The following is a 25202-nucleotide window of genomic DNA, read 5'->3' as shown; positions in this document are numbered from 1 at the left end:
CTCACTGTTAGTTGCTTATTAGCAGGCATATTACTAGCATATTGGCTGTTTATTAGTACTTATTAAAGTCCATATTAATACCTTACCTAAACTTAACAACTACCCTACTAACTATTAATAAGCAGCGAGTTTATTGAGGCAAAAGTCATAGTTAATAGTTAGTTAATAGTAAGAATTGGTCCCTAAACTAAAGTGTGACCAAAATACTTTTTACAACTCTGTTGCGCAATTAATTAAGTGTGTTCCATTTGAATCATATTTAATAAATGTATGAAGGAGAATGGGGCTTGTCACAAAAATTTCAATGCAATTCGTAACTGTTTTATGTTTTGGCAAATTGGTGGCCAATTCATAAAATCTCATTTGTGCTGCCTGGACCTTCATGGTTTTGTTTTTCACACGTTTCCATACGAATCACATCACACAAATCCATAAGAAATCACCAACTTAAAAAACAAATAAAGCATGCATCTCATGAGATTTCTATTGTTATTGGCTAAATAAAAGATACAGTTTAACACAAGTTGACCTTATAGTGTGGCATAATGGCAAACTCTATGGGGTAAGTTGTCAAAAAGGGAACCTTTTCTTTTTAATTGACAGTGATTTGAAAAGTTTATATATATTTTTTTTTCTTTGCTTTTTAGTTATTAGAATTTCCACTGTGGCTCGACGGCCCTCATCCACAGCTGGAAGATGGAGTGGTCACCTGTCAGGTCTGTGCAAGTATATGGAGTGGCTGCTGTGATTACAAATCCCACCCTATACGAGTCAAAGCTTGTCCTGGAAATTACTACGTTTATGAGTTTGTCAAGACACCATTTTGTACAGTTTACTGTGCAGGTATATATATATATATATATATATATATATATATATATATTTAAAGGTTAAAATAATTTTTTTTTAAATCACAAAGTAAGTTTTCTATTAGGTGTTTGTAAACAACATAGGCCTAATAATAACAGATAATCGAGAAACCAAGCATTTCTGCAACTGGATTTTTGACTCACTTACAGCTAATGTGACAACAAGATTTTTTTTCTCAGGTAACCTGGAACAGCTCATATGGCAGATGAAGAATGTTACTGTGTGCAGACCTTTAATCTGACGTCACGTTTACTATAAAAGGGTTTTTACTGAAACAGCGGTGCACCGCGACTTTCGCGCCTTCGGGTGCTCGTAAACAATCTATGACGACAACAGTATATATATAATTATTTATATTAATAACTAAAAAGCAAAGAAAAAATAAAAGGAAAATAAAAAAGTAAAAACCCTTTGTCCACAATATAATTGTTTTTAAAATGGCAGTTGCTGTTTATTGTCTTTTCAGCCTAAGACAACAGAAGCCAACTGAGACGGCTGCGCCGTTCTGCACCGAGGCAAAGATTACGCGTTAAAAAGCAATTAAAGAGACATTTCAAAACCGTCAACCATTCTCAGAGGTGAGGACACTGAATGCGGACCTCTCCTCTCCCTACCGCACCAACATTTTCAGACAGTAGCCACGAGCGCAACTCCACTTACAGGCCGTAGATAATTAATGGGACATTTTCAGCGGCAAACAGTGACTAATTGCACTAGACAGAAATAGCGAGGAATTAATAACATGCATCCAACACTTGCCACGATCCCCTACCGCTTCAATTTGCCGGGAGATTAAAAACGACTGCCAAGTTTACTAAATTAGAAGCGTGTTGTGTTGTGTGCGCGCGCGTGTAGCATTACTATCTCTTATTTACAGACGATGATCTGCATATCATCTTACGGGGTCTCACGCTGGGGGAGAGAGGTAAATATCAAGTTCACCAACCCCGCCGAATGTAGGTGTCCTATTGATATTTTGGCGTCCAGCCTCCGGCCACCTGTGGCACTTATCGCCTTGCCAGTTCACCTGGTCGGGGGACAGGGAGAACGGAGAGACAAATCGTGGTTAGACCTGTTTCCCCCTGCAGGAGTAATAGAGTTTAGCAGTCAACACCTTCCTTACCGAGATACCCGCCACTAGACCTTAAAAAACCCTGAAGGAATGCTATTGACATCTGTCATCATTTGGAAGCTATTGGGATCAAACCAGCTTCGACTGCATACAGAGACATTCTGACAAAATTAGAAAAAATCAGTTTATCCAGTAGAATCATATTTGATTCTGAGAGGATTCTTGTTTTATCCCATTTAGGATTGGTTCCAAATTATGATAAAAAATTCCATTAGCATTCCCTCGGGATATTTGGGTGCTCCAGAAAAGACCTCATGCGGTCAGGACTGATCATGAAGTGTATCCGAAAGAACAGGATCAATGAGTGTCCATGATATACCAAAGGGGGGGAAATCATTTTAAAAAAAAACTAACTAAGACATGTACTCTTTTTATTCATCGTTTTGATTTTAACAAGCTTTTATATGGTTTTCAAAAGTTACATTTAATGACATAAAATGTCATGTGGTGTAACCAGTAAATAAAAGGTAAAAATATTTCTATATTTACATTTTTAATGCATAGGAGTTCACACATCTCAATCATCATTTACAAAAATGTTTTAAATATATATTTTTAAGGTAAATGGTGTATATATATATATATATATATATATGAATTAATAAATACACACCACATGACAACCTTAACTAATATCATAAAAAGATAATATTGTCTGAGACTTATCTCTATGATATCATTTCCAGTTTTTTCCCCCCCTGAATATTGGTTGGACCACATGACTTTGTTGGTCATACTACACAGAAGATTAGAAGACTATTATAAGCTATAATATATTATAAACTTTTTTCATATTGTACTTTTTTTTTTCTTTTCAAGAATTGTATTCCTGTATTATGACTTTTTATGATATCGCGACATTTATAGAAAAGGTGCATTTAAAGTCATCGTATATATTTGCACAATTCTTTTGAACAAATTAATAGAAAGCAGAAAAAAAAGAGCTAAAAAGCCTCTCAAAATGATAAAGGTGCATTACTCTAACACTACAACATCCATGTTACATACAGAAACAAACAAATTTTAACAAGTTCACTGCACTGTAATTATCATCAGTTTTCAGATGATGTACGTTGTATGTCATCTTTGTTCTAAAAGATTGATGAAGAAGCCTAATATTGTCTGAAAATCACCTTTGTAAAGGACTCAGCACTCCATGTTTTGGTTTGATGTCCCAATCTTGACACTGCTGATCGGGGCGACATGTCTTGATTTTCTGCGGCTTTGATCCTTCAACAGTTGACTGTCTGAGCTGGCAGGCATCCTGAAGGAGACAGCTAGCAGGCAGCAAATAAAAAGACATGATCTCTTTCTCTCTCTGAGCACGAGCGTGCAATATGCCCTTGCTAAGCCTTCCATATCACGTCTCGAGCAGTTTTGGTGAATGCACAGTTCTCACAAGAGAAACTATTGCTGAACTGTATTTCAGAATCACTGCAAAGACAGAAAAGGTAGGCTACCAGCTGTAATTAAAAGGCTTAATCTTATTTTCATAATTCAAATAAGGACAGAACAGAGTACAGGTGCACATATTTACGCCGTTTGTGACAGCCATCCTCTGTGTATGACTTCGTAGTGAGGTGGCCTTTTCAGGCATTTAATATTACATCACACTTGAGAATTTATCACGTTACAAAAGACAAGCCGTAAGCTTCATCACAAATGCAGACGTTATGTCATTTTTAATAAACCCTCTTAAATGGGGGGCAAGCCAAGCAGAGATTTCCCAACGAGCTTTCTGTCACCTTTACTACGCTGACTGTCATTTGGAAAGGCAGCGTAGAGTGGGACTGAGACACATCCCAATCTCCCCAGCATCTACAGGAGGAAATGTTAATTAGCAGTCATGGCGTCCCACTGATCTTCCCTTTCAAAGCAGCTAAATGGCATGCTCAAAATCGAAATCCTTTTATATGCCCTTATTTGCAGAGAGAGCGCGTATGAAAGGGACAAATATGTCATCACTGTTTGGTTGGCATTATTCGAAGCCCTTTCAGTCTGTGATTTAAGTGTCATTTTTCAGATTCACAGTGAGTTTTAAACAGGAAACATGCACAACTGCAGACGAGCCATTGCATAAATGCTTTTAAACATTAATAGCTAAAATATTATTCATAGAGTGTAGGCAAAATTTTTGTTAAAATAGTTTCATGTTTTTTTTTTTTTATCTCGTGTTAATATTATGCATTTTAAATTGGTGCTTCTTAATTTATTTTTAGTTTAGTATATTAAAAATAGATTATTATAATCAAAAGGTTATTATAAATACAATGGCTTAACTTCATGAAAGGTGCACTGCTCCCTTCATGAACTAAATGTATTATTGGAAAAAATTGGCAACAATTTGAAAATATAATTTGCAGTAAAAATGTGAAAATTGTACTAAAAAGTACAACTTAATTGAATTATTCTTAAATGCGGTCATCATTAAATGCATTCATAATGTTTCTACAGTAGGTTTAGCTCATGAAAAGATGGTTAGTGTCATTGTGGAAAATTTCAAGTTTACAAAATATGATAACAGCACCCTCTTGCGGCCGTTATTAATTAGCACATATAGTAACTTCAAAAAAGAAACGTGAATGAGTGACGTGTGGACGATGTTAGCATTTCTAATCATTTTTAATGATCTTAATTTTAATCATCTTTACCATTTTTAATTATAATATCTCACAACATCAGCTCTCTAGTTATGATTTGTTGTTTTCAAGCGTTAACTTCAAAAAAAAGTTCATAATTTTGTTGGGAACTAAATTTTGAACTTTTAACTTTATAATGGGTTTGATGATGTAATGTAAGAGCAACTGAAGAAAAAGGAGTAGGAAGAAGCAGACAGACTCTTTATAGGCCTGAAATGTGCAGGATTTAACATTCATTAGCAAGTATCTCTCTAAACCTTGATGTACAGACAGTGATAGCCACACGGTAGTTCTAAATATTTGAACAATATTGTAGAGAAGTGGTGTAGAAAAAAGAAAGACTTATATCTTTACATGCTTAAAGCTTTAGAAAGTTCACTCAAAAATGAAAATTACGTCAACATTCACTCACCTTCATGTTGTTCTAAACCCACAAGACTTTATTCCGTGGAACAAAAAGATGTTGTTAGGCAGTGTGTGAACTTCACTCGTTCACTCGTTCACTCAGAACACAAGTTTGGTTATTCATGCTTGAAACATGAAAAACAATTCTCTGCTCTTAATGGACATTCTGAAAATATCTACACAGATAACTCCGAAGTAATGAAAGATATACATGTCTAGAAGACACATCGCTGGTTTATTACAACTAAATCTTTTGAGTGAAATGTCTTTTTTATTTACACTTTTTTTTTTTCAAACATACCATAGAGCACAAAATGTGATGACAGAAATGCAAAGACAAATGTAATTACGGCATTTCTTTTTTTTTACATTATTACAGCCCTATGGCCAAGCATAATTTTTCTGCATCTTGATTAACACGTCGCAAATAATGACAACAACATAGATTCAGTGTCTGTATTGCATTACTTCAGAGTTGTTTCTTTCTTGTGGAAGTTGATCTTTCACAATGTTCAAGTGTTAAACTGTCTACTTGCAGTGAAAAGCTCTTTTTTTGACACTGTTGTATTGGTGTTGCAAAGCTGCAATTAAAGCACTGTAGTGTAATGTTTATTGTGCCTAATTTTGCACAACTGAAATGTACAATTGTTTACACATGTATTGTACTCCCTGGAATTCAACGTGACAAAATACAAAGCTTTTTCACAAAATCCTTTTTGGCATTTAAAAAAAAAATTTTTTTTAATTGGTTTGGCCTTATTTTAGTTTACTCCATATGGAAGCGCCATCATTGTTAAAAAAAAACCAGTAGCTTTGCTTTAGTAAATATACTCCCCATCCAGAGTTCATTTTGCTTTTGGTGTGAAAATTTCACTATGATATGTTATGTTTCAAGAAAACACAATATCCTCTAATGCAGTGGTTCCCAACCCTGGTCCTGGAGGCACCCCAACACTGCACATTTTGCATGTCTCCTTTCTCTGACACACCAATTTCCGGTCTTGGAGTCTCTACTAATGAGCTGATGACCTGAGTCAGGTGTGTTTGATTAAGGAGACATGCAAAACGTGCAGTGTTGGGGTGCCTCCAGGACCAGGGTTGGGAACCACTGCTCTAATATATGTATAACCACACAAGGTGTTTACACCACTTGTATATCTAAACAAAAAAGTAAAAAGAGAACAGAACATTCAATTAATTCATTAACAAATGAAATCCAATGTGACATTTTACAGCGTTACATTTCATATTGGGTCTGAAATTAACATGGGAGTATAGGAGGAACATTGGGTTATTTTGCAAACACAAGCATAATCAGAAGATGGATCTAAGGCTTGAGCGTCGATAAAAGATACATGACTACCGACTGTTCACAGGTTACGTCTCCAGATGCAGCATGCACTTATAAATGAGTGATGACCATTTGATACATTCATACCGACACCTAAAGTACACATTTGAATAAATATATTAGTATCTGTTTTAAAACTAACTGTACATGGGCTATTGTGTAGTAAAATACTTTTCAGTGAGTAAAAAGGCTCTGTAAATGCAACCGTTTATAAAAATACCCCTTCAGTATGTCTAAAATATCTTCTTCACTGCCCTGTAAAAATGTCTTTAGACATCAGAAACCATCTCTGTATACATTTTAGGAAAATAGTGGAATAAAAGTCGTTTTAATCTCATAACAAGCTTATAAAACAGTTGAAATAGGAAGAATTTTGACCAATGAGAAATTGTTACCAAGCGATCACTGCTTCCTAGCTCTCCTTTACGCCATAAACCTCCACCATCGTGGTTTTCATTCTCATTCTTTTCTACATTTGTCTAGATGATGACTGCAGAATAGTCCACAATTTTCACATCTACTTTGATTATATACCAATATCAACATGTGGAAAATGAACAAGTGGCAAGTAATAAGCAGTACCAAAATATTTGGGACACAGTTTTCAAGATAACACCAGGAACTACTTTAGTTACTAACTCCATAACCAGTTCCAGAAATATTTGGCAACATCCATTGTTAATCTTCTTACTGGTTACCCCAGTATGAATAAAAATACCTTTACATCAAAACTTAAAATCTTTAACCTTTTAAAAAGAAAAACAGCATGTGTTAGTTCCCGAATACTTTTATGAACCGAGAACTAGGCTAAAATGACAAATCACTGTAATTCCATAATGCACAATCCATTTGAAAATGAAGCTTCCACTGTGGCTGGTTATTATTCCTGCAGGATCCTTTAGGAGTGTTATGTTGCTAGCTCTTCATATAATAAAACTCAACAGAATCACTATTTTTTAATTCTTTGGAAACAACCATTTTAGTATTGCAGTTCCCCAATCACTGCTCCAACAGGTGTATCCTTGTAGAAGCCCTCAGTGGAGTTTGGGATCCTGACCTTTGGGAGTGCCCACACATTGAACTACTTAAAATAATGGATGTTAAGTCCTGGTCCTGGGGCTCTGACCATCCTGCACAGTTTAGTTCCAACTCGACACACTAGAACCAGATAATCAAGTTCTTTGGAAATCACCGGAAGGATTATTAAAGCAACAAAACTCCACAGGAAGGTTGATCACCAAGAAAGAACAAAACAAAGCATCTCGAGTCTAAAGCCAGGTGTAGAAATGTATTAAATCTCCTGAGTGATGTGCTCATGCTGGTGTGAACTGACATCTTGTAGGCCGGTAGACAAAATAACTAAGGAAATCATGACAGACACCGGTCATTCGCCAACTATCACCACAGTCATGAGCAAGAACCTGCTCTTCAGCATAAGCATTTCAAGGGCAGTTTCACAGCTTGCAGTATGAATCGGTCCTTAGTCGCACCTTCTACGAATTGTCCTTCAGCATACTGGATTCCAATTACGCAATAATCCACTGTCCACCTCCTCTACACTCTCAGTCTATAGGCCCCTGAAAGATGAGCTTAGCCCACTTTTGCGCCAGATTGAGTTGGGTAGTGCAGAAGGGACAGGCGGCATGGAAAGCGTGGGTGCCGTGCGGTAAAGGAATCTCCGCCCAATAGCGGGCTGACTTTTCAGAGCACACGTGGCCGCAAGGTACAAAGGCATGCGTTGGTGCGCCGGTATCTATGTAAAAGGCTGGTTCGCATCCGAGCCAGAGTGGCACGTAGGGGCCCACGGTTCTGCACATGGGACACTCTCTTTGAGCATTGGGGTCTCGTTCAGAACGGTGGCCCCAGTCGTGGTAGCCATGAACGTGGCCACAGGCAAGGTAGACCCAGGGCTGCTTGTCCTCCTGGGTGGGGACACTGGCCAGGGCACGACTGCAGCGTTGCATGCTGGGAAAGGCCAGGGTGTTGAGGCCCACGGGGCACTGAGGCCGGGCTGCGTTCAGCTCTTGCCGCAAGGCCTCCAGGTGCTTCTGAGTGGGGGTGTGGAAAAGGCCGTCGGCTGTGCGCCAGAGTAGTGTGGCTCCGCACAGGTCAACCAGAGAGCCATCTTGGAGTACGTTACTCTCACTCTCCACCTGAGCATAAAACAAACATCTGAGCAATGCATTCATTACAGGTGTTCAATACATCCTTTTTTCAAAACACATGTCCCATGTTGGGTTGCGGGGAAACTGGAGCCTATCCCAGGATCTCAGGCCTTAGGCAGGGAAACACCTTGGACAAATGGCCAGTCCATCACAGGGCTCACACTCATTCATACTCGCACACACACTTACAGACAGTTTAAGGTGTCCAATTCATCTGTCCTGCTTGTCTTTGAATTGCAGAGGAAACTGGAGCACCCAGAAGAAACCCACGCCAACCCGGGGAGAAAAAGCAAACTCCACACAAAAAGGCCTTCTGGCTTAGCCGGGAGTCAAACCAAGGATTACAGGTGTCCATTAAAGGGACAGTTCACCCAAAAATAAAAATGACCCCATGATTTACTCACCCTCAAGCCATCCTACATGTATATGACGTTCTTCTTTCAGAGCTTTCAAGCTCTTCTTCCAAGCTTTATAATGGCAGTGAATGGTGGTTGAGATTTTGAAGCCCCCAAAAAAAGTGCATCCATCCATCATAAAAAGTACTTTACAAGGCTCCGGGGGGTGAATAAAGGCCTTCTGAAGCAAAGCGATGCATTTGTTTAAAAAAAAATATCCATATTTTAATCTCTAGCTTCCGCGAACTGTCGTACTCTCGCGTTCACAAGAGAGTGGCGTTCCAGAGTAGGACGTAGGCATAGCATAATCTTTGATAAAGTGTAGATAATAAATGCATCTGTGCAGGTCACTGTTTGGGTGTGTTTTTTGTACTTTAATCAAAGTAAAAACTACTTTCATTTGCATTGCTCTATTGTTATGATGCACTGTAGGTAACACTGTCACCTCATTGTAAGATCATCCCCGGTTTGAATCCGGCCTGAGCCAGGAGGCCTCTTACTTTTTACACCAAAAACATTTGCGTTCTGGAGCCAGAGCCCCTTCTCAGCCAGTTCTTGACCAGGCAATCTGGAACCTTTGTAAAACAGCTGCGTGTTTCAACAAACTTGAGAAATGAACGGTGAAGTAACACCACCGTGCGTTGTTTACCTGACTATAGCCAGTGTAAAAACAAGCACTGCGTGTACTCTCTTCTGTTCTTGCTGGAAAGATACTGAAAATTAAACTGCTGATTCATTTGTTCTCTCGCTCGTTGTGTCTCTCTCGTGCACAGTTTTATACACTTAAACATGCAGAGCAATTTCTCATTTCTCAATGAGTTCGATGGATTAATCGATGGATGGATATTGTTTTTTCAATTTCTGATACTGTAAACTTTTGCTTACTAACACATATCCATGAGGTTTAATGTATTTCTCAAGTATTTACTTTTAGCAGTGTGTTTTTTAGCAAAAAAAGTTGTAGTATGGTAACAATGCAAGAGTGCAAAACCACATTTGTCCTCCAGGAGGAGCTAGAGGTTCAAAGACTCAAACATACTGCGGCAGCTTGTATAGAACAGCTCTAAATAACCAAACTAAGTAACTGCCTTGCTTCCTTTCTAGCTCTCGAACATTTTTACACTCCCTTCAAAAGACACTAACCATTCCCCTAAAAAATATAACTCTGAAATATAACTATGACTTTGCAAACTGAACACAGTGAAACAAACATGATCCGAGTAAGACAATATCCATAGGTACTAAAAAAAGTCAACTTCATCTAGAGCACACGAGTAATCTAGAGTGTCCTAGTCAGAGAATGGTGATAGAGGCCTTTTTAATGCTCAATTTAGGGGTCATCCTTACCATGATTTGAATCGGTACACCTAGCTATCCCAGAATCTTCAGTGCCTCACTAGTAACATCCCACCTATAAAGTTCCTTGAACAAGATTCAAGGAACTCCCTGACCCTGGACTTTGACCCCTAATTCTGCTGCAGTTCAGATAAATCAAGTCTAGATGGTTTTTGCAATTGCTTAAATTTGAGCTTGAATTTATAATCACAATTGTAAAAGGAATCGTGAGTGAATTGATGATTGGCTACACCGTGAACTAAACGGAGCAGATGCAGCAGACATACTAACCAGTTTGCCTCGAGTTTGAGCGGACCGTGTTTCTCTCAGTGTATAAACATCTCCACACACTGATATCTCCCTCCACACACCAGGCTTGGACTCCTCTGTGAACCCGCCCCGCGGGTGCATGACTAGCACACCATTGGTTGTCAGCCCGTCCATGTGACCATCTGGATTCTTCCATTTGGCTGCTTTCTCCTACAGAGAGACTTAATTACTATACATAAACAAAAATGAATGCACTGCACTCTTTTTTAGTTACACATGGGTGACTCATTCCAGTTCGCCGGACACACCTATATTTATCAGGTAAGTTTAGATCAGTTCCACTGGATCAGCAGAAGTGGATACTTCCCAAGACAGCACATACACAAGTATATATAAATAAAAGCTTAATAAAGTAACTCTGATGTGAAATGTATCCCACAGACCATTCCATTTCAAGATCAGGCAAGAAAACACACTTACTCCGAGAAATATATTCTTGGAAGAATCAAAGCCTGCAGCGTAGATACGCGCTGTGTAGGGCGGGTTACGTTCACACACCACCCGGCAGGCAAAGCGGGAGATGGTGCTTTGAGTGATGGGTGTGTCCTCACTCTCCCCTCCTCCGCCTGACACAGTGTCAGTCACCACAAAGTCAATAGGGCCTTCCGTTGATCGTCCAATCTAACATACAAAAGAAAAAGAAAGAAATTCAAGTTTCTCAGATATATCTAACAACTAATACTAATTTTTAGCAACTATCTGATAAGTTATATTTCAGGTCATGACAGAAAGAACAATGTTAGGAGAAAACAATTATTCTTATTATTGAAAAGAATATACACACACGTTTACTTAGCTAGTTATCTTATCTAAATGGCGACTTAACATAGACATCTATTGTTTTTATATACAGATAGTTATAGATTTTATAAGCTAATCCTAACCCTCACAGAAAACTTTCTGTATTTAAAAAAAAAAAAAAAACACTCCTTTACTTTATTTTTATATTAGTTTTACAAATGAGGACGTCCCCCAAAGGTAGGTTTTTAGAAATTTTGTCAGCTTTAGCTCACTTTTGGGTATACACACACACACACACACACACACTTATAAAATATTGATTTATTAATTTATTTATTTTTACACACACACAATTAAAAATCAATATTTTATTCTTACTGATGATGAAAACAGTTATACTGCTTACATTTTTTGTGGATACAGTAATTTTTCTTTTTTTCCAGAATATTTTGTGAAAAGTGCAAAAAATTCTGAAATCAGTAAAATGTTTTGTACAGTTTTTAGCAGGCCCTACACTGTTTTTCGTCCTGTTTACTACCGAGACAAAATAGTCATGCATGTGCCGGGACTTGTTTGAAGAGCCTATAATTCCATTTCAAGATCAGGCAAGAAAACACACTTACTCCGAGAAATATATTCTTGGAAGAATCAAAGCCTGCAGCGTAGATACGCGCTGTGTAGGGCGGGTTACGTTCACACACCACCCGGCAGGCAAAGCGGGAGATGGTGCTTTGAGTGATGGGTGTGTCCTCACTCTCCCCTCCTCCGCCTGACACAGTGTCAGTCACCACAAAGTCAATAGGGCCTTCCGTTGATCGTCCAATCTAACATACAAAAGAAAAAGAAAGAAATTCAAGTTTCTCAGATATATCTAACAACTAATACTAATTTTTAGCAACTATCTGATAAGTTATATTTCAGGTCATGACAGAAAGAACAATGTTAGGAGAAAACAATTATTCTTATTATTGAAAAGAATATATACACACACACACACACACACGTTTACTTAGCTAATTATCTTATCTAAATGGAGACTTAACATAGACTTCTATTGTTTTTATATATAGATAGTTATAGATTTTATAAACTAATCCTAACCCTCACAGAAAACTTTCTGTATTTTTACAAAAAAAACAAAACACTCGTTTACTTTATTTTTATACTAGTTTTACAAATGAGGACGTCCCCCAAAGGTAGGTTTTTAGAAATTTTGTCAGCTTTAGCTCACTTTTGGGTATACACACACACACACTTATAAAATATTGATTTATTAATTTATTTATTTTTACACACACACGCACACAATTAAAAATCATGAAGAAAACAGTTATACTGCTTACATTTTTTGTGGATACAGTAATTTTTCTTTTTTTCCAGAATATTTTGTGAAAAGTGAAAAGCGCAAAAAATTCTGAAATCAGTAAAATGTTTTGTACAGTTTTTAGCAGTCCCTACACTGTTTTTCGTCCTGTTTACTACCGAGGCAAAATAGTCATGCATGTGCCGGGACTTGTTTGAAGAGCCTATTTTAGTTTTAAAAGTGGGGTGGAAATTCCCAAGAATAGAGAGGTGCTCATTGCACTAAATCCTGTTTATAAATACTTGTACTGAAATAAAGATGCAACAGTCTCCACTTTATTTCCTTTTTATAGAGAGCGTTTCTGTTTTGTCCCTGTGGGTTGCTGCTGGTTCCTGTTTTTGCTTTTCTTCCCATTTGCTACAATCCATATGACCCTTTCCCTCATGAGCAGACCAGACCCATATCACAGATCTTGATTAGCTGTGGTAAAGATCAGACCTTAGAGTATAGCACACATAAAAGTTGGACAGAAAGAGATGTGCCTGCGCACAGTCACTGAACTGAATTTATGCTCAAAGTAACAGTGGAGAAGAGATTTCAAATGTTTTTTGTTTTTGCGAAACAGTACCTGGAACATGTCTGTGTCTTTGTCATGGCTGTACTCCACCACCACCGTCTGGTTTCTGGACAGCGTGTAGGAGATGCTGTGCTGGTGTGTGTGTACACTATTCTGGTGGCTTGAGACAAACCACAACATTGCAGTGTTTAAAAGCAGCCAATTTCCCATCATGCTTACTTCTCGCTTCCCAATTCACCCTTTCTCTCCTCTAATCTGTGATTTCCAATTTACCCACATCTCTATCACGTGTGCTCATAAGGGAGTGGAAACTGGGTCATGGTAACTACACTAGTGTGCAACAATGGAAAAACACAGCCAAGAGAGGAAGGTGGTTTGTATCTGTACAACAACACAGCCCAATGCATTATGGTGTTTAAAACTCAGTGTTCACCTCAGTGTGCGGAGCACAGGACTGTGTGAATGCACATGCACATAACACCGTTCTCAATAACACCGGAGGTCACAAGCAGTTCACATATGCAAACAGAAAGACAAAATTTCACGCCCCACATATGTCCTGTAATAACCCAGACTAAATTGTCGTGCTGGGTGAGTGTTATAGGACAATCCAATATATACGAAGAACTCAAAATCCAAATTAATTTTGTACATGAATATGAGTATTGGAATCATTTAAAGATGTTCTTTATTTTTACCACACAACTTTTCTAAAAACATGGCAGTCGGGACAGTTTGGTTCTCACTCTTTGTCTCGCAACTCAAGTATCAGAGTAGTGTTTGAATAAATTCCATAAATTCAGTTCTTTCTGACTGTCTGTATCAGTTTGAGTCATTCAAAAATGTTTGGAAGTCCCAGTGTAGCCTTTTACATGCTTCAAAATGTTTAAATAAAACACACGGCACTGTGGCATAAAGAACCTTTGTCAGTAACGTCACCTCCACTACTAAAAAGTTGCACATAAAAACATGCAAAAAATAAATAAATAACTGCATGACCCAAGTTGTCCCCTGCACGGGAGCGCTTTATGAGCCTCTTTGAAGCAGCAGACTTCAATGTGGGGTGGTTGCTGCGTCAGGTGCTGACAGAGTGCTTACTAGAGGTCGACCAAGAGTGGCTTTTACTAGGGCTGCCCTCGACTAAGAATTTTTCTGGTCGACTAGTAGTCATTCATTTTAAGCATTAGTCAACTAATCGCACGTTTATTAATAAACCATTTAAATCATTATAATGAGCCTTTAATTGCCTACATAGCCTAATAAGGGCTCAAGCACACACATAAAGCTTGCCACAGCGCACGGGCAGAAGTAATGATTATGAATGAATCAGGGAAAAACAGTAAGGAGGCTGCATTAACATTTAATAATTTGATAAACTCATGCTTTCTTTGTTTTCGGTTTAAGAGATGAACTCGGCAACACCGACTCGTCATCTCCGCAGTGGCTGTTTGCATGTTTCATACGGATTACATAATCTGAGAATATTTGTTTTCCATTTTAATTAGTTCATTTGAAAGTAGACATTTCACTCTCTATAGATATATTTTTAATGTCTGTAAGGCAAAGATATACACTGAGTTTCGTGCTCAAGTTCAGAGAGACCGAGACGGCAGAAAGTGCATCGTTTGCTTATAATTTTTTACTAAAGCGCCGTGTTTTTTTTTCTTGTGAGTGCACACAAATAAACGTAGAGTCTTTACAGATTCGAAAGATGTATTATATTTATCTGTATGACCAAAAAAAAATGACAAAATATTTTAGGAGCAAGGGAGCGCATCGGCGCCTCCTTCTGTCCTGCTGTGAGCGCTGTTCTGCTTACACACTCCGCACAGACACTTGAACAGCGCACATTTCTCTAGGTTAACATTACATTGAGCGGCCATGTAAAGTTGCTAATACTTACATCTTTCAGATGATAAGCCATATTTGTGGTGGATGAATGATAGGCGAGCGTTTGGATGTCCTGCCCGATGTACTGTATTACCATAGACTAGCCGTTAACGATCGGTCTCCGTCACGAACTGCGTGACGTGGCCTGTGGATTTTATTTTTCTGCGACTAATAAAATTTTGGTCGACCAAGCCTCTTCTGGTCAACTAACGATTAGTCAACTATTAGGGGCCAGCCCTAGATTTTACCGATACCGGTAGCTAGGTTGGACCACACTGGTGATACAGATTAATCAACCGATAGTTTTTATAATACTGAACGAAAACTAAAATAGAGCTTTACTACTAAAAAAAAAAAAATCAGTACTTAACCATACTTTGTAAATGAATAAAAATATTAATATTAAATATTAATTATATATTGATCATTAAAGTTAGTTCATTAACTAATGTTAACAGAAGCAACTTCCAAATTTAAAAATATATAAGTAGATGTTGAAATTAACACAAACTAGACGGCCATCTTTAAACATCTACACAAAGGCCATAGCATTGAAATTGAAAACATATGGATATTGTATGCATGTTCTCACACTTTAATTGCTTTATTCTAGAGCACTTGATGATTATCTAATCAAAATAACAAAATATTACAGTCGCACACTGGGCAAAAAGCGCAATGTAGGAGACAGCAGGTATCAGGAGTCACACACACCGGACGCATTGCGTTCAGTTCAGACGGCGGTCTAAACAGTTTATTTAATCACCAAACGGGCAAAAGTTCACTTCAAGAATGATCAAAAAGTGGCATAGATGAGTTTGAAGTTCGGCGTTTAAAAAAAAAAAAACTGAGCAAAATGGAAAGAAAAAGAGTGATCTATATTATAGCTCTCTATATATGAAGCATACTTTATTAGAGGCACAGAAAGACAAACATTTCACTGAAAAATGCACAATACACAATTTTAAAGACTAGGGTGAAGTCATCATATACATTAACAATGATCTGGGACAAATGTTATGTAATTTAATATAAAACTGTGAATGGCGGCAGGATTTCTTTCGGCTGAATCAACATATCGGTTTGCTTTCTCACTTCAGTTTTAAATCTGCAACTTCGCTGCTAACAAATGCATTAAAGTGACCAGCTGGATATAAAAGAATGCAAATAGACGTTAACAATCGTGACATTTAGCATTTGGGTCAGATTTGCGTGTTTGGTCACATTGTTTTACCGCTTGAGGTGCTGCTAATGTTCGCGTCCTCTCAGCATTGATAGCAAACATACTGCTGTTTTTTCTTCACTGATGCAGCATCTAGTCAACAAATTAATTACTTTATAATGATATGAAAAAATGCACTATAGTGTACTGTGTACACACCGTTTCGTTGTTGGTTTTAAATCCGCACCTGAAGTGTCCAGCTCTGTGCAGCGCGCAGTGTCACATGTCAAAACAAACTGCACGTGCTGTTAGTGATTTCTGCCTCTAGAGGCCGTTGTTGTACTGTATAATGACAGCGGAGCTTCTCAGCCACTCCAGCAACGGACGCAACCCGGAAAAACTATCGGCATGGATTTTTGCAGATAGCCGGTAGTTCTGGCAATCAACTATCGGTGCCGATTAATCGGCAAAACCGATACGTCGGTCGACCTCTAGTGCTTACACCATTTAATGCTCGAGAGATCCTTTCCCCTGTGCATAACTTACGGTTATATTCTATACATTTTATGAACTGCAAGTCATGTGCATATTTTCATTTCGCAAACAGTTTCTAACGAATAACCGTTAAACTTCAAACACTACAGAAGCGAGTGTGTATCAAGACAGAATGCGATAAAGTGCACAATATTTGAAAATATGGATTTTTGATCAAATTTGTTGGACCTTAAATGTGCACAAGAAGTGAACTACTGAAATGAGACAGAATCCCTTACGTTTAGCTAAAAAAAAAAAGCATATTTTCATAACTAAAAACACAATACTATAAGTAACTTTAAAACTTAACTTTTTTTAAAGAAAGTACCTATTGTCTGAAATACACTTAAATTTAAATTGGCCTGTAAGAAATATGATAAATAAGATTGTGTATTATGCATAAGCATAAAGTTCCTTGTGTTCAGTATAAAAAAAAAAAAATATATATATATATATATAGAGAGAGAGAGAGAGAGAGAGATTTTACTGCATATCATCAATGTACTGCATCATTTTTATCTATCGCACCCAGATATAGTCCAAAGCTATATCAATTATGTTGTGAGTGACAGGACTCATAGTTTGCGTATGACCAGCCCAGTTTAAAATTTGGGACGTTATTGTTGGTGGAGCATTTGTCCCCAAACTGTAACAAAGAGGCTTGAGGGTGAAACATTGGGCAGCTCTCCACGCTCACTGCCAGATCACAACAGGGGGTCCATCTATCCACCCCCCACATCCCACCCCTGTTTTACAGTGGGCCACAAAAGCTACAGAAAAGACCCCAAACAATAGGCCTAGTGGAGCTGCACCCGATGGGCAACAAGGTATATGAAGCAGCTCCATCTGTGAGACACCGAAGCAGCTTGGGCCTCGTGTTGTAAACCATGATGAGATGAGATGCTGCGGCCACCAACCTCAAGCCACAGGATCCAATTCAACTGTACCCTCTATCAGTGCTGGACAGCCCTCAATGCAAGAGGCAACAACTCTAACCTCAGCAAAAACCTTCAAGACATCCATGAACAATCACATATTGTTCCTGGAATAGTTTAGTGACATTTTGTGACCCATTATCTGAAAGGAGTTCACGGGCGCGCTGTGAGTAATCGCAGAGCCTGTTCTTTGTTCAACTTTAACATTACAATGACGCAGCTGCACTTGTGTCACTGCTGGCGAACTGGTCGGTTTTTAGTTAACCCTTTCAGACTGACGCCTGGAGCCACGGAAGGCCTTCCACCTCGGAGCGCCGTGACCCCAAAGAGCAGCGTGATTCACATATGACTGTGCGCTAGGCTATTTTCAGCTCTGACAAGGCACTGTGGACGGATAATAAGCAGCCAACAGTAACAAAACTTCCCCAAAAATACAGCATGCCAGCTAGTTTCATGGCGAGAAGAAAACATTCCTTGCATTCGTGGGACTTTAATTACGGAGCCTGTGTCTTTATGTAAAACAAACATATCACAAATATATCACATTCTTCCTTTTTAAAATGACAAAACAAGCCTAAACTTAAAAATAACTAAACAAGGCTCTATAGTGTGACCAATTCAGTCACATTTGTAACTGAAAATACTAATATCGGTTTGAACACTAACACCGATCTGGTCGACCAAGCCTCTAACACCGACCTGGAGGGCAAAACAAGGCTTTCCTCTGCTGACTGGCAATTCTTTTTACCAGGTTTGTACTAAGAACTAATGTACTAAGTCAGTGATATTAAAACACAAAACTTAGTATACACCTTGTTGATGATGCATACTATATACAGACGAGCCTAGAATATGAATGCAGCTTGCTAAATTGCACATTAAGCGTTTTCTATTGAAAACACTTAAAAAGAAAATGCTTAATATGACTAAATGCATTAATGTGTTCATTTTCTGGGCTCATCTGTTTGCCTGTATTTAGTCTGCATCATCATCAAGATGTATGCTGAATTTGATCTTTCAATAACACCGTCTTATTTTTCACTATAAGTGCTTTAGAACGTCCCCGCTGTTGTGATTGAAATACTGCGGCAGGTGCTGTATATGGATCGCAAGTGCCCAGAACTTGCAGTTTGTTCACATCTCTTTGTTTTTCTTCTTTTGAGAGGTGATCTAAGTATTTATGGCTTGAAACTGATGGAAAATTGATGGACTTGTGCTGCAGTTCTATGGATGTTTTGTCCTCCAGGTCTTGGCTTGGCAACTGTTTTATTTGATGGCAACATGGTGGAGGAGGCTTTTTTAAAAACCATTCCTGAGTGCTGTGTTTTTAGACGCACAGGCGTGTTCTGTGTGAACCACCCCTTAGAGTCTGCCCAAAAGCAACTTTTTAAAAAACAGCCTCATGTCTATGATAAACGTAAAAATGCAGTCTTGTTAGGCAGCTCACTGGGTTTTGGAACAGAACAAGAGTCACACGCTGTAATGAAGCAGCTCTCATTGAGAAAGATCTCCTCAGACAATGCCGGCTGTTGGCAGGTTGTCTTCAGCTGACTGGAAGAGTGGCAAAATGACATCATGAGTCATCAGCAATCATCACAGAGAAGCCACCAACCACAAAAAAAAAAAAAAGATCCAAATGGATAAAATATCTTGTTCTCAAAAAGTTAAGTCACTGGAACAAAAATTATGATCAAAATACTACCACAGCGAGTTGATAAAATGTGGGCTGCACTTGAAAGTTGTGGCCTGGCTACTCAAATGTGTTCAAACAGATCTCCAACACCACGTCACCCATTAAACTTCTCAAGTATCAGAAGGAAGGACAGTCTCTGTGGATTTCAATAACATCTGGAGACAGCAGAGTTCAGCACGGATTAGTTTATTGATTGTGGCTGCTCTGAATGACAGTAAACTTTTTCAGGTATGCTATCGTAGCCAGTGCTGTGGAGTAACTAAATAAAAGTCACAATCTTCCTTAACCAAACATTGCATTGCACAGTTTACTGGGCAAGAAAACAACAAACTCTACAACTTCTCTCTACTATGTGGAGTTGGAAAGTCTGGTGAAAGAATTTTAAGTTCCATGAATTGCGGTTGCATAGTTGATTCTGGATTTTACAAGCTTCAGAACAGCATGTGTTGATCATGCGCTTGCATGGGAACGGCATGGTTTAACAAACAAAAAAAACAGTCCCTTAAGTTAGCCTTTCTCCACGGCCCACAATCTAAAATGAGTTGACACACCCCTGCTGCAAAATATAAAATGAAATGCAATCTCTTCAAAAGGGCAAAGCATTTGGTTGTGCCATTAATGTCAGATTATTTATAATAGTATATTACAGCATAAAAGCTGGTAACTGAGATGGAGAGTGAAGGTAGGACCCCAAAACTCCATCCCCACAATGAGCTGTACATCATTCAAGTTTACCCCCAATTTCTGATCTTCTGATCTCCAAACCAAACTTTTTTTAATGGTAATGTGAAGTGGAATTATGGCTGTGAAATCTGTAAATTCAAGTCATAACAGTAACAAGTAAAATAAAAAAGTCAGCACACAACACAAGTAGTGAAAAGCATTCTCACAGATGATTAGGTTTCCCAATAATGGTTTCTGATATGAGATTACCTTGCTGGCTTGTGGCGTGTTAAGGATGTGTACAGTGCTGGGTTTGACACCGTTGGCTTTGGCTCTTTTGTAAAGGGCAAACCGGCTTTTCCTTCGCCCTCTGTCTCCATTGGGGAGTGAACCATTGTACCTTTTCAAAAAGAGAAAAGCGTAAATTAGATAACATTAGATGAGGGAGATTTTAAGACTTGTTTCAAGTCAAATGCAGAATATGATTTTCCTGCGAGTGGAAATGGTGCTTCACAGCTTTATAGATCCCAGGCATGCCACATGAGCAGAGCAACACAGAATCCAGAAAGCCACTCAGATTTCTGCAGTACTGGAATGCTCATCATTCAAAATGAGCTTCGTAATTACCATGCTTTTGCACAATTATTAAACCACATTGAAATATCTGTATAGAGAGTACACGCCATGTGCTTCAAAGAGTAGGGACGGTGCTCTGTGTCATCTACTACACATACTCAACACACAAGGGGCTCGTGATAAAACATTACAAAACACTTTCACTTTAAAACAATGTTGCTTTAATGTGTATTATGAGCAAAATGCTCCAGGTTCATTCACTGTATTCAAATCTGCATAATTGTAAATGTTTCGGTCCACAAGTTATACAAATCAAAAATTATAACAGCATGTCACCAAAAAATTAAGAGATTGCAGGATTTCACATTTGGAATGAGAAGCACATTTTTAACTAAAAACTCAAACGTTGTCCTTCAGTTTTACACACGCACACAAAAAGACCACCTGAGGCTTTAACAAGAACACTGAATGCAAGGACCAGGTACAATGTTTCTTTTCTACACTTTTGGATCAACTGAGGTCTGAATCTTTTAAAGAGAACAAGTGTGAACACCCTTAAAGCAGAGGTGATTTATACTGGAGGCACAATGTAAGCAAAACGGGACTTAATTTGGAGACAAAAGAAATCACCTGCCATTCAACATTACAGCTGCCGTTTCAAAGTGATTTCATGCCATTTTTTTTTCCTTCAAAGTGCAAAATGGCTGAATTTTTTTTTACCAAATCTTAAGAGGCCCTTGTGGGTACCATTATGAAATGTTCAAGTTGGCAAAGTTCATTTAAAGTCAGACCTCTCTGTTCCCAATTGTGATATATATCGGAGTAAAACTGCTTCTCGAACAAGAAGAAAAAAAAAAAGAAAAAAAAAGCAGGGCATGACTTGATTTTGTTCATCAGAAATCAACTGGATTGTTGTGGTTTGCCAATTACTGCAATGGTTTCATGTGAATTAAAAAAACAAAAACATGGATAAATAATTTGCGAGAAGCACTGCAACATTCCATAAAAAAATTGGTGAATAGAAAAATGCTAGCAACAAACTATTTAGCGTAATAATCTCTGATTTCCACCAAAGTTAGCACAGAAAATAAAAGTCTATAGATTCTATCAGTGTATAAAAGTACATAAATTCATCAAGGTTCTGTACATCTAACATCCACCCACATTACTAAATTAGGTGTGTTCATAATCATAATTAGGTGTGGTTGAATTTAAATATTTGAATATAAATATTTAAATATATTTATGTAATTGCTGCAACACATCAGTGACGAGGAACATGATTCACATGTAAATGTTCTCTTATATAACAGCATGTGTAGCTCTCATGAAGTTACTTCCCTTGGGCAGGTTCCTTTTAATGTTGCATGCAAACTTAAAGTATAATCTGAAAACATAACGGTCACTTACTCATAGAGAAGAGAAATGTGCATCATAAAATGACACTCATTTTAAACTTACACAACGTTTAATTAAACCCATTACATTATTTTATCAAGCTACTCATAGTTACACACACCATGGTGCTCAAGACTCCTTAGACTAAATGCTGTCAATACAGAGACTTTTTCCCACTGGCTCCAGCTCTTAACGTCATCCTGGTACAAGCAGTCAGGTTTTTGTTCTGCTCCATAAGACTTTCCTGGTATAATCATCCTGGATTTGTTTTATATAGCATTCATGAGAACAAGGATTCAGAGTAAAATGCTAATGTACACTCAGCTCCCTACAGTGTGCATGATGTCAGCATTGACAAGACGCCCCATCATCCTGTCTGTTGATGCTATCACTAGACATGATGCAACAATTAGAGAAAGTATCAAGGAATGTCTGAACCATTAAATACTAACATCCTGTCTACGGAGACGTCATTATCTGGTCAGATTTTGAAGATGCGGCCTTTAGTCTTTGAGATCCCACGATCCTGCACAAGCAGTTCGTGGAAAGAATGGCAGCTCAGTTGAAAGTTAATGCATGACTTCATTTTTAGCGGGAACAAGTCCTTAAATACTTGCTTGGTTGTGACTAAAGCTCATTTGAATTGTTCTAGATCATAAGACATGGTGCCTTGGAAGTCTGTCTGAAACTAGCTGCCTTAAAAGGCGCCTTCATAGGCAGCTGCTTTAACTTTCCGATTCAGCCAGCATGATGTCGGTATGAAAAGTGACCCACATGCCATTTAAGAATGCATTTATCTGAAATAGATAAAACAATAACAGGTTGGGTGGGAGAAATAAAAAAAAAATAATGTTAAATCTATTTTGAATTCAGATTTTAATTACACTAATCAGGGAGTTCTCTACAGTACATCTGAGATTCTTTAGGTTTATCGTCTCCTTTCAGAGGTCAGAGTTTGAATGACAGCGATTGTAAGGCCATCTCAGTGAGTTGGCAGAAACTTTAGAGTCAGCAAGATCCATCTCCCCCCACAGCTATCAGTCACAGAGGAAAGACACCATTACAAAAGGTGCATTTTCGAGGGTTGTAATGTCCCACAAAGCCTTATCAAAAAGCTCAGTCAGTCTAATGAGAACAATGAACAGAGAGAGGAGGACTGGAGGCTCAGATGTGCCTGTGCCCAGATCAATAATACCCTCTTTCAGCCTCGGCTCTCTGTGTGCCAGCCAATGTCAGGCAACCCCACTGAATCAGGGCAGTGGAAAGTTGGTACCATGATTTTTTTTTTTTCACAAGGAATACGCTACAGTAGGTTTGTTTGGCTCATACAGGTTATCAAATTCTATAAATCAAACATTCCAAGAATTTTTCCATGCATAATTTCATGCATTCTGCTTAATTTTGAACTATGTCACAGTTGTATAATAAATGTTTATTCACTTTACATATAAGAGACACAAACCACTCAACCACTTCTACTGATAAACCTTGATTTGGGTCATTTGTGCCTGGTTTCACAGACAGGGCTTAGACTAAGCCAGGATTAGGCCATAGTTCAATTAGGACATTTAAGTAATTTGTATAAACATGCCTTGGAAAAAAACATTACTGGTGTGCATCTTGAGACAAAACAAGGGCACGGACCTATTTTAAGATCAATCAGTGCAAGTTTCTTTCAGTTGAAACAGCTCAGACTTACATTTTAGTCTGGGACTAGACTTAAGCCTCGTCTGTGAAACCCGGGGGTTGATGTGTTAACTTTACGTTTTTGAAATGATGCACCTTGGAAACTTATTCCTTGAGTCGGACATTTGTTATTATGACATGTCATGCATTTAATTTGGCAACATGATGCAGATTAGTAGCCTTAAAATAATTATATTGCGAATAATAAACTTAATTACATCTGAACTCAAAATGATGAAAATTATTCATTTTTATCACCTAAGCTATGGTCATATTCGTCCGCTTTTCAGCTAATTTTCCTGGGGGCAATCACCTGGGTTCAAATCGACACACCACTTACGTCACAACTTGTAAACTAATCTCTGAATTCTAGATGATATGCTTGTAAATACGACTGCCCGATCATATTTTTGACATTAATATTACAAAGGCTGTCATGTCTCAGTCATGTTTAAAATTATATTCTGCATAAAAAAAAAGAAACTTGTTGTAGCACCTTTAGAATAAGCATTTTCATGAAAATGATTACTTCAAGAAACTTTTTGAAGTCATGTGTATTTTGAAGCTGCTGTTGTTTTTTTTAAATGTAAGTTGCCAAATAAGGACTACAACCAACGTAAGGATGTGAAATCAGACCATGCTTGTGTTACAAAACAAAACAGGACACTCTCTTCGAGTAATGTTAACCACAGACCTTCTTAATTTACTCGCATCAAAAACCACTGTTATAAAAAATTAAAAAAAACATAGGAAATTCACTCCCTGACATTAGATTGCACTTAATGAAAAACAGAAATACCCCGGTACACATCAAATCCTATTTGATCTGCAATTCCTCTCCATAACAACTCCCTCTTATCGAGATTTTTGTAGTCGCTATCGCGTTTGTCATAAAGCCCTTTGTGTTCAGACACCAATGAGACCAGCAGCTCTACATTCATCTTGCCTCGATGCATCTTCTTGGTCTACTTACTTCCTCTTTGTCGTTAGGTAACAATGTGTGCTCGGCAAGACCGTTTCGTGCTTGAGCACACACTCACATTGGCGCCCTTTGTTTAGTCACGAGGCGTTAAACGTCGGCGATAATCACGCGCGATATTCGTCCCAGTGTGAACAAGCCTTTATACTGTCTTTTTACGCGTTGTTGCATCATGCCGCGTAAACATAAAACCATGTCTGCATTTGTGATCGGAGAAATGACAAACAACAAGCCCTACTCTACACTGCTCAAAATTCGCGTTTGAATCATCAGTGGCAAATCCTTTAAATATGAAAACGTACTTACAGTCTGTGAGTCAGAACAGCCGGCATTGTAGCCTACTCTACCAGGATCAGGAAACAGACCTCCATAAAATGCGCTGCACACATCTGAATATTTGGGTTGAACGGTTACGCCTTCTTTCTTTGCGTGAACATTTGGGC

General features: G+C 38.2%; 1 protein-coding gene across 1 annotated transcript in view; it reads right to left on the bottom strand.

Moving 5' to 3' along the window:
- Positions 1-6170: 6170 nt before the first annotated feature.
- The window catches only part of LOC107732184 (E3 ubiquitin-protein ligase pellino homolog 2-like), a 20524-nt gene continuing 1492 nt past the window's right edge, over positions 6171-25202 (bottom strand). The window contains exons 2-6 of the mRNA XM_016543462.1: positions 20381-20520; positions 13295-13386; positions 11987-12187; positions 10584-10772; positions 6171-8550 (exon numbers count right to left, since the gene is read on the bottom strand). Coding sequence (XP_016398948.1) covers positions 7960-8550; positions 10584-10772; positions 11987-12187; positions 13295-13386; positions 20381-20520 — 1213 coding nt within the window. The 3' untranslated portion in view covers positions 6171-7959. The remainder of the gene's footprint in view (positions 8551-10583; positions 10773-11986; positions 12188-13294; positions 13387-20380; positions 20521-25202) is intronic.

This window comes from Sinocyclocheilus rhinocerous, unplaced genomic scaffold, assembly GCF_001515625.1.
Source record: "Sinocyclocheilus rhinocerous isolate Xijiao unplaced genomic scaffold, SAMN03320098_v1.1 scaffold1635, whole genome shotgun sequence".
NCBI classification, from domain to species: domain Eukaryota; kingdom Metazoa; phylum Chordata; class Actinopteri; order Cypriniformes; family Cyprinidae; genus Sinocyclocheilus; species Sinocyclocheilus rhinocerous.
The sequence above is the reverse complement of the archived record's forward strand: the minus strand, read 5'-3'. Positions and strand labels throughout refer to the sequence as shown.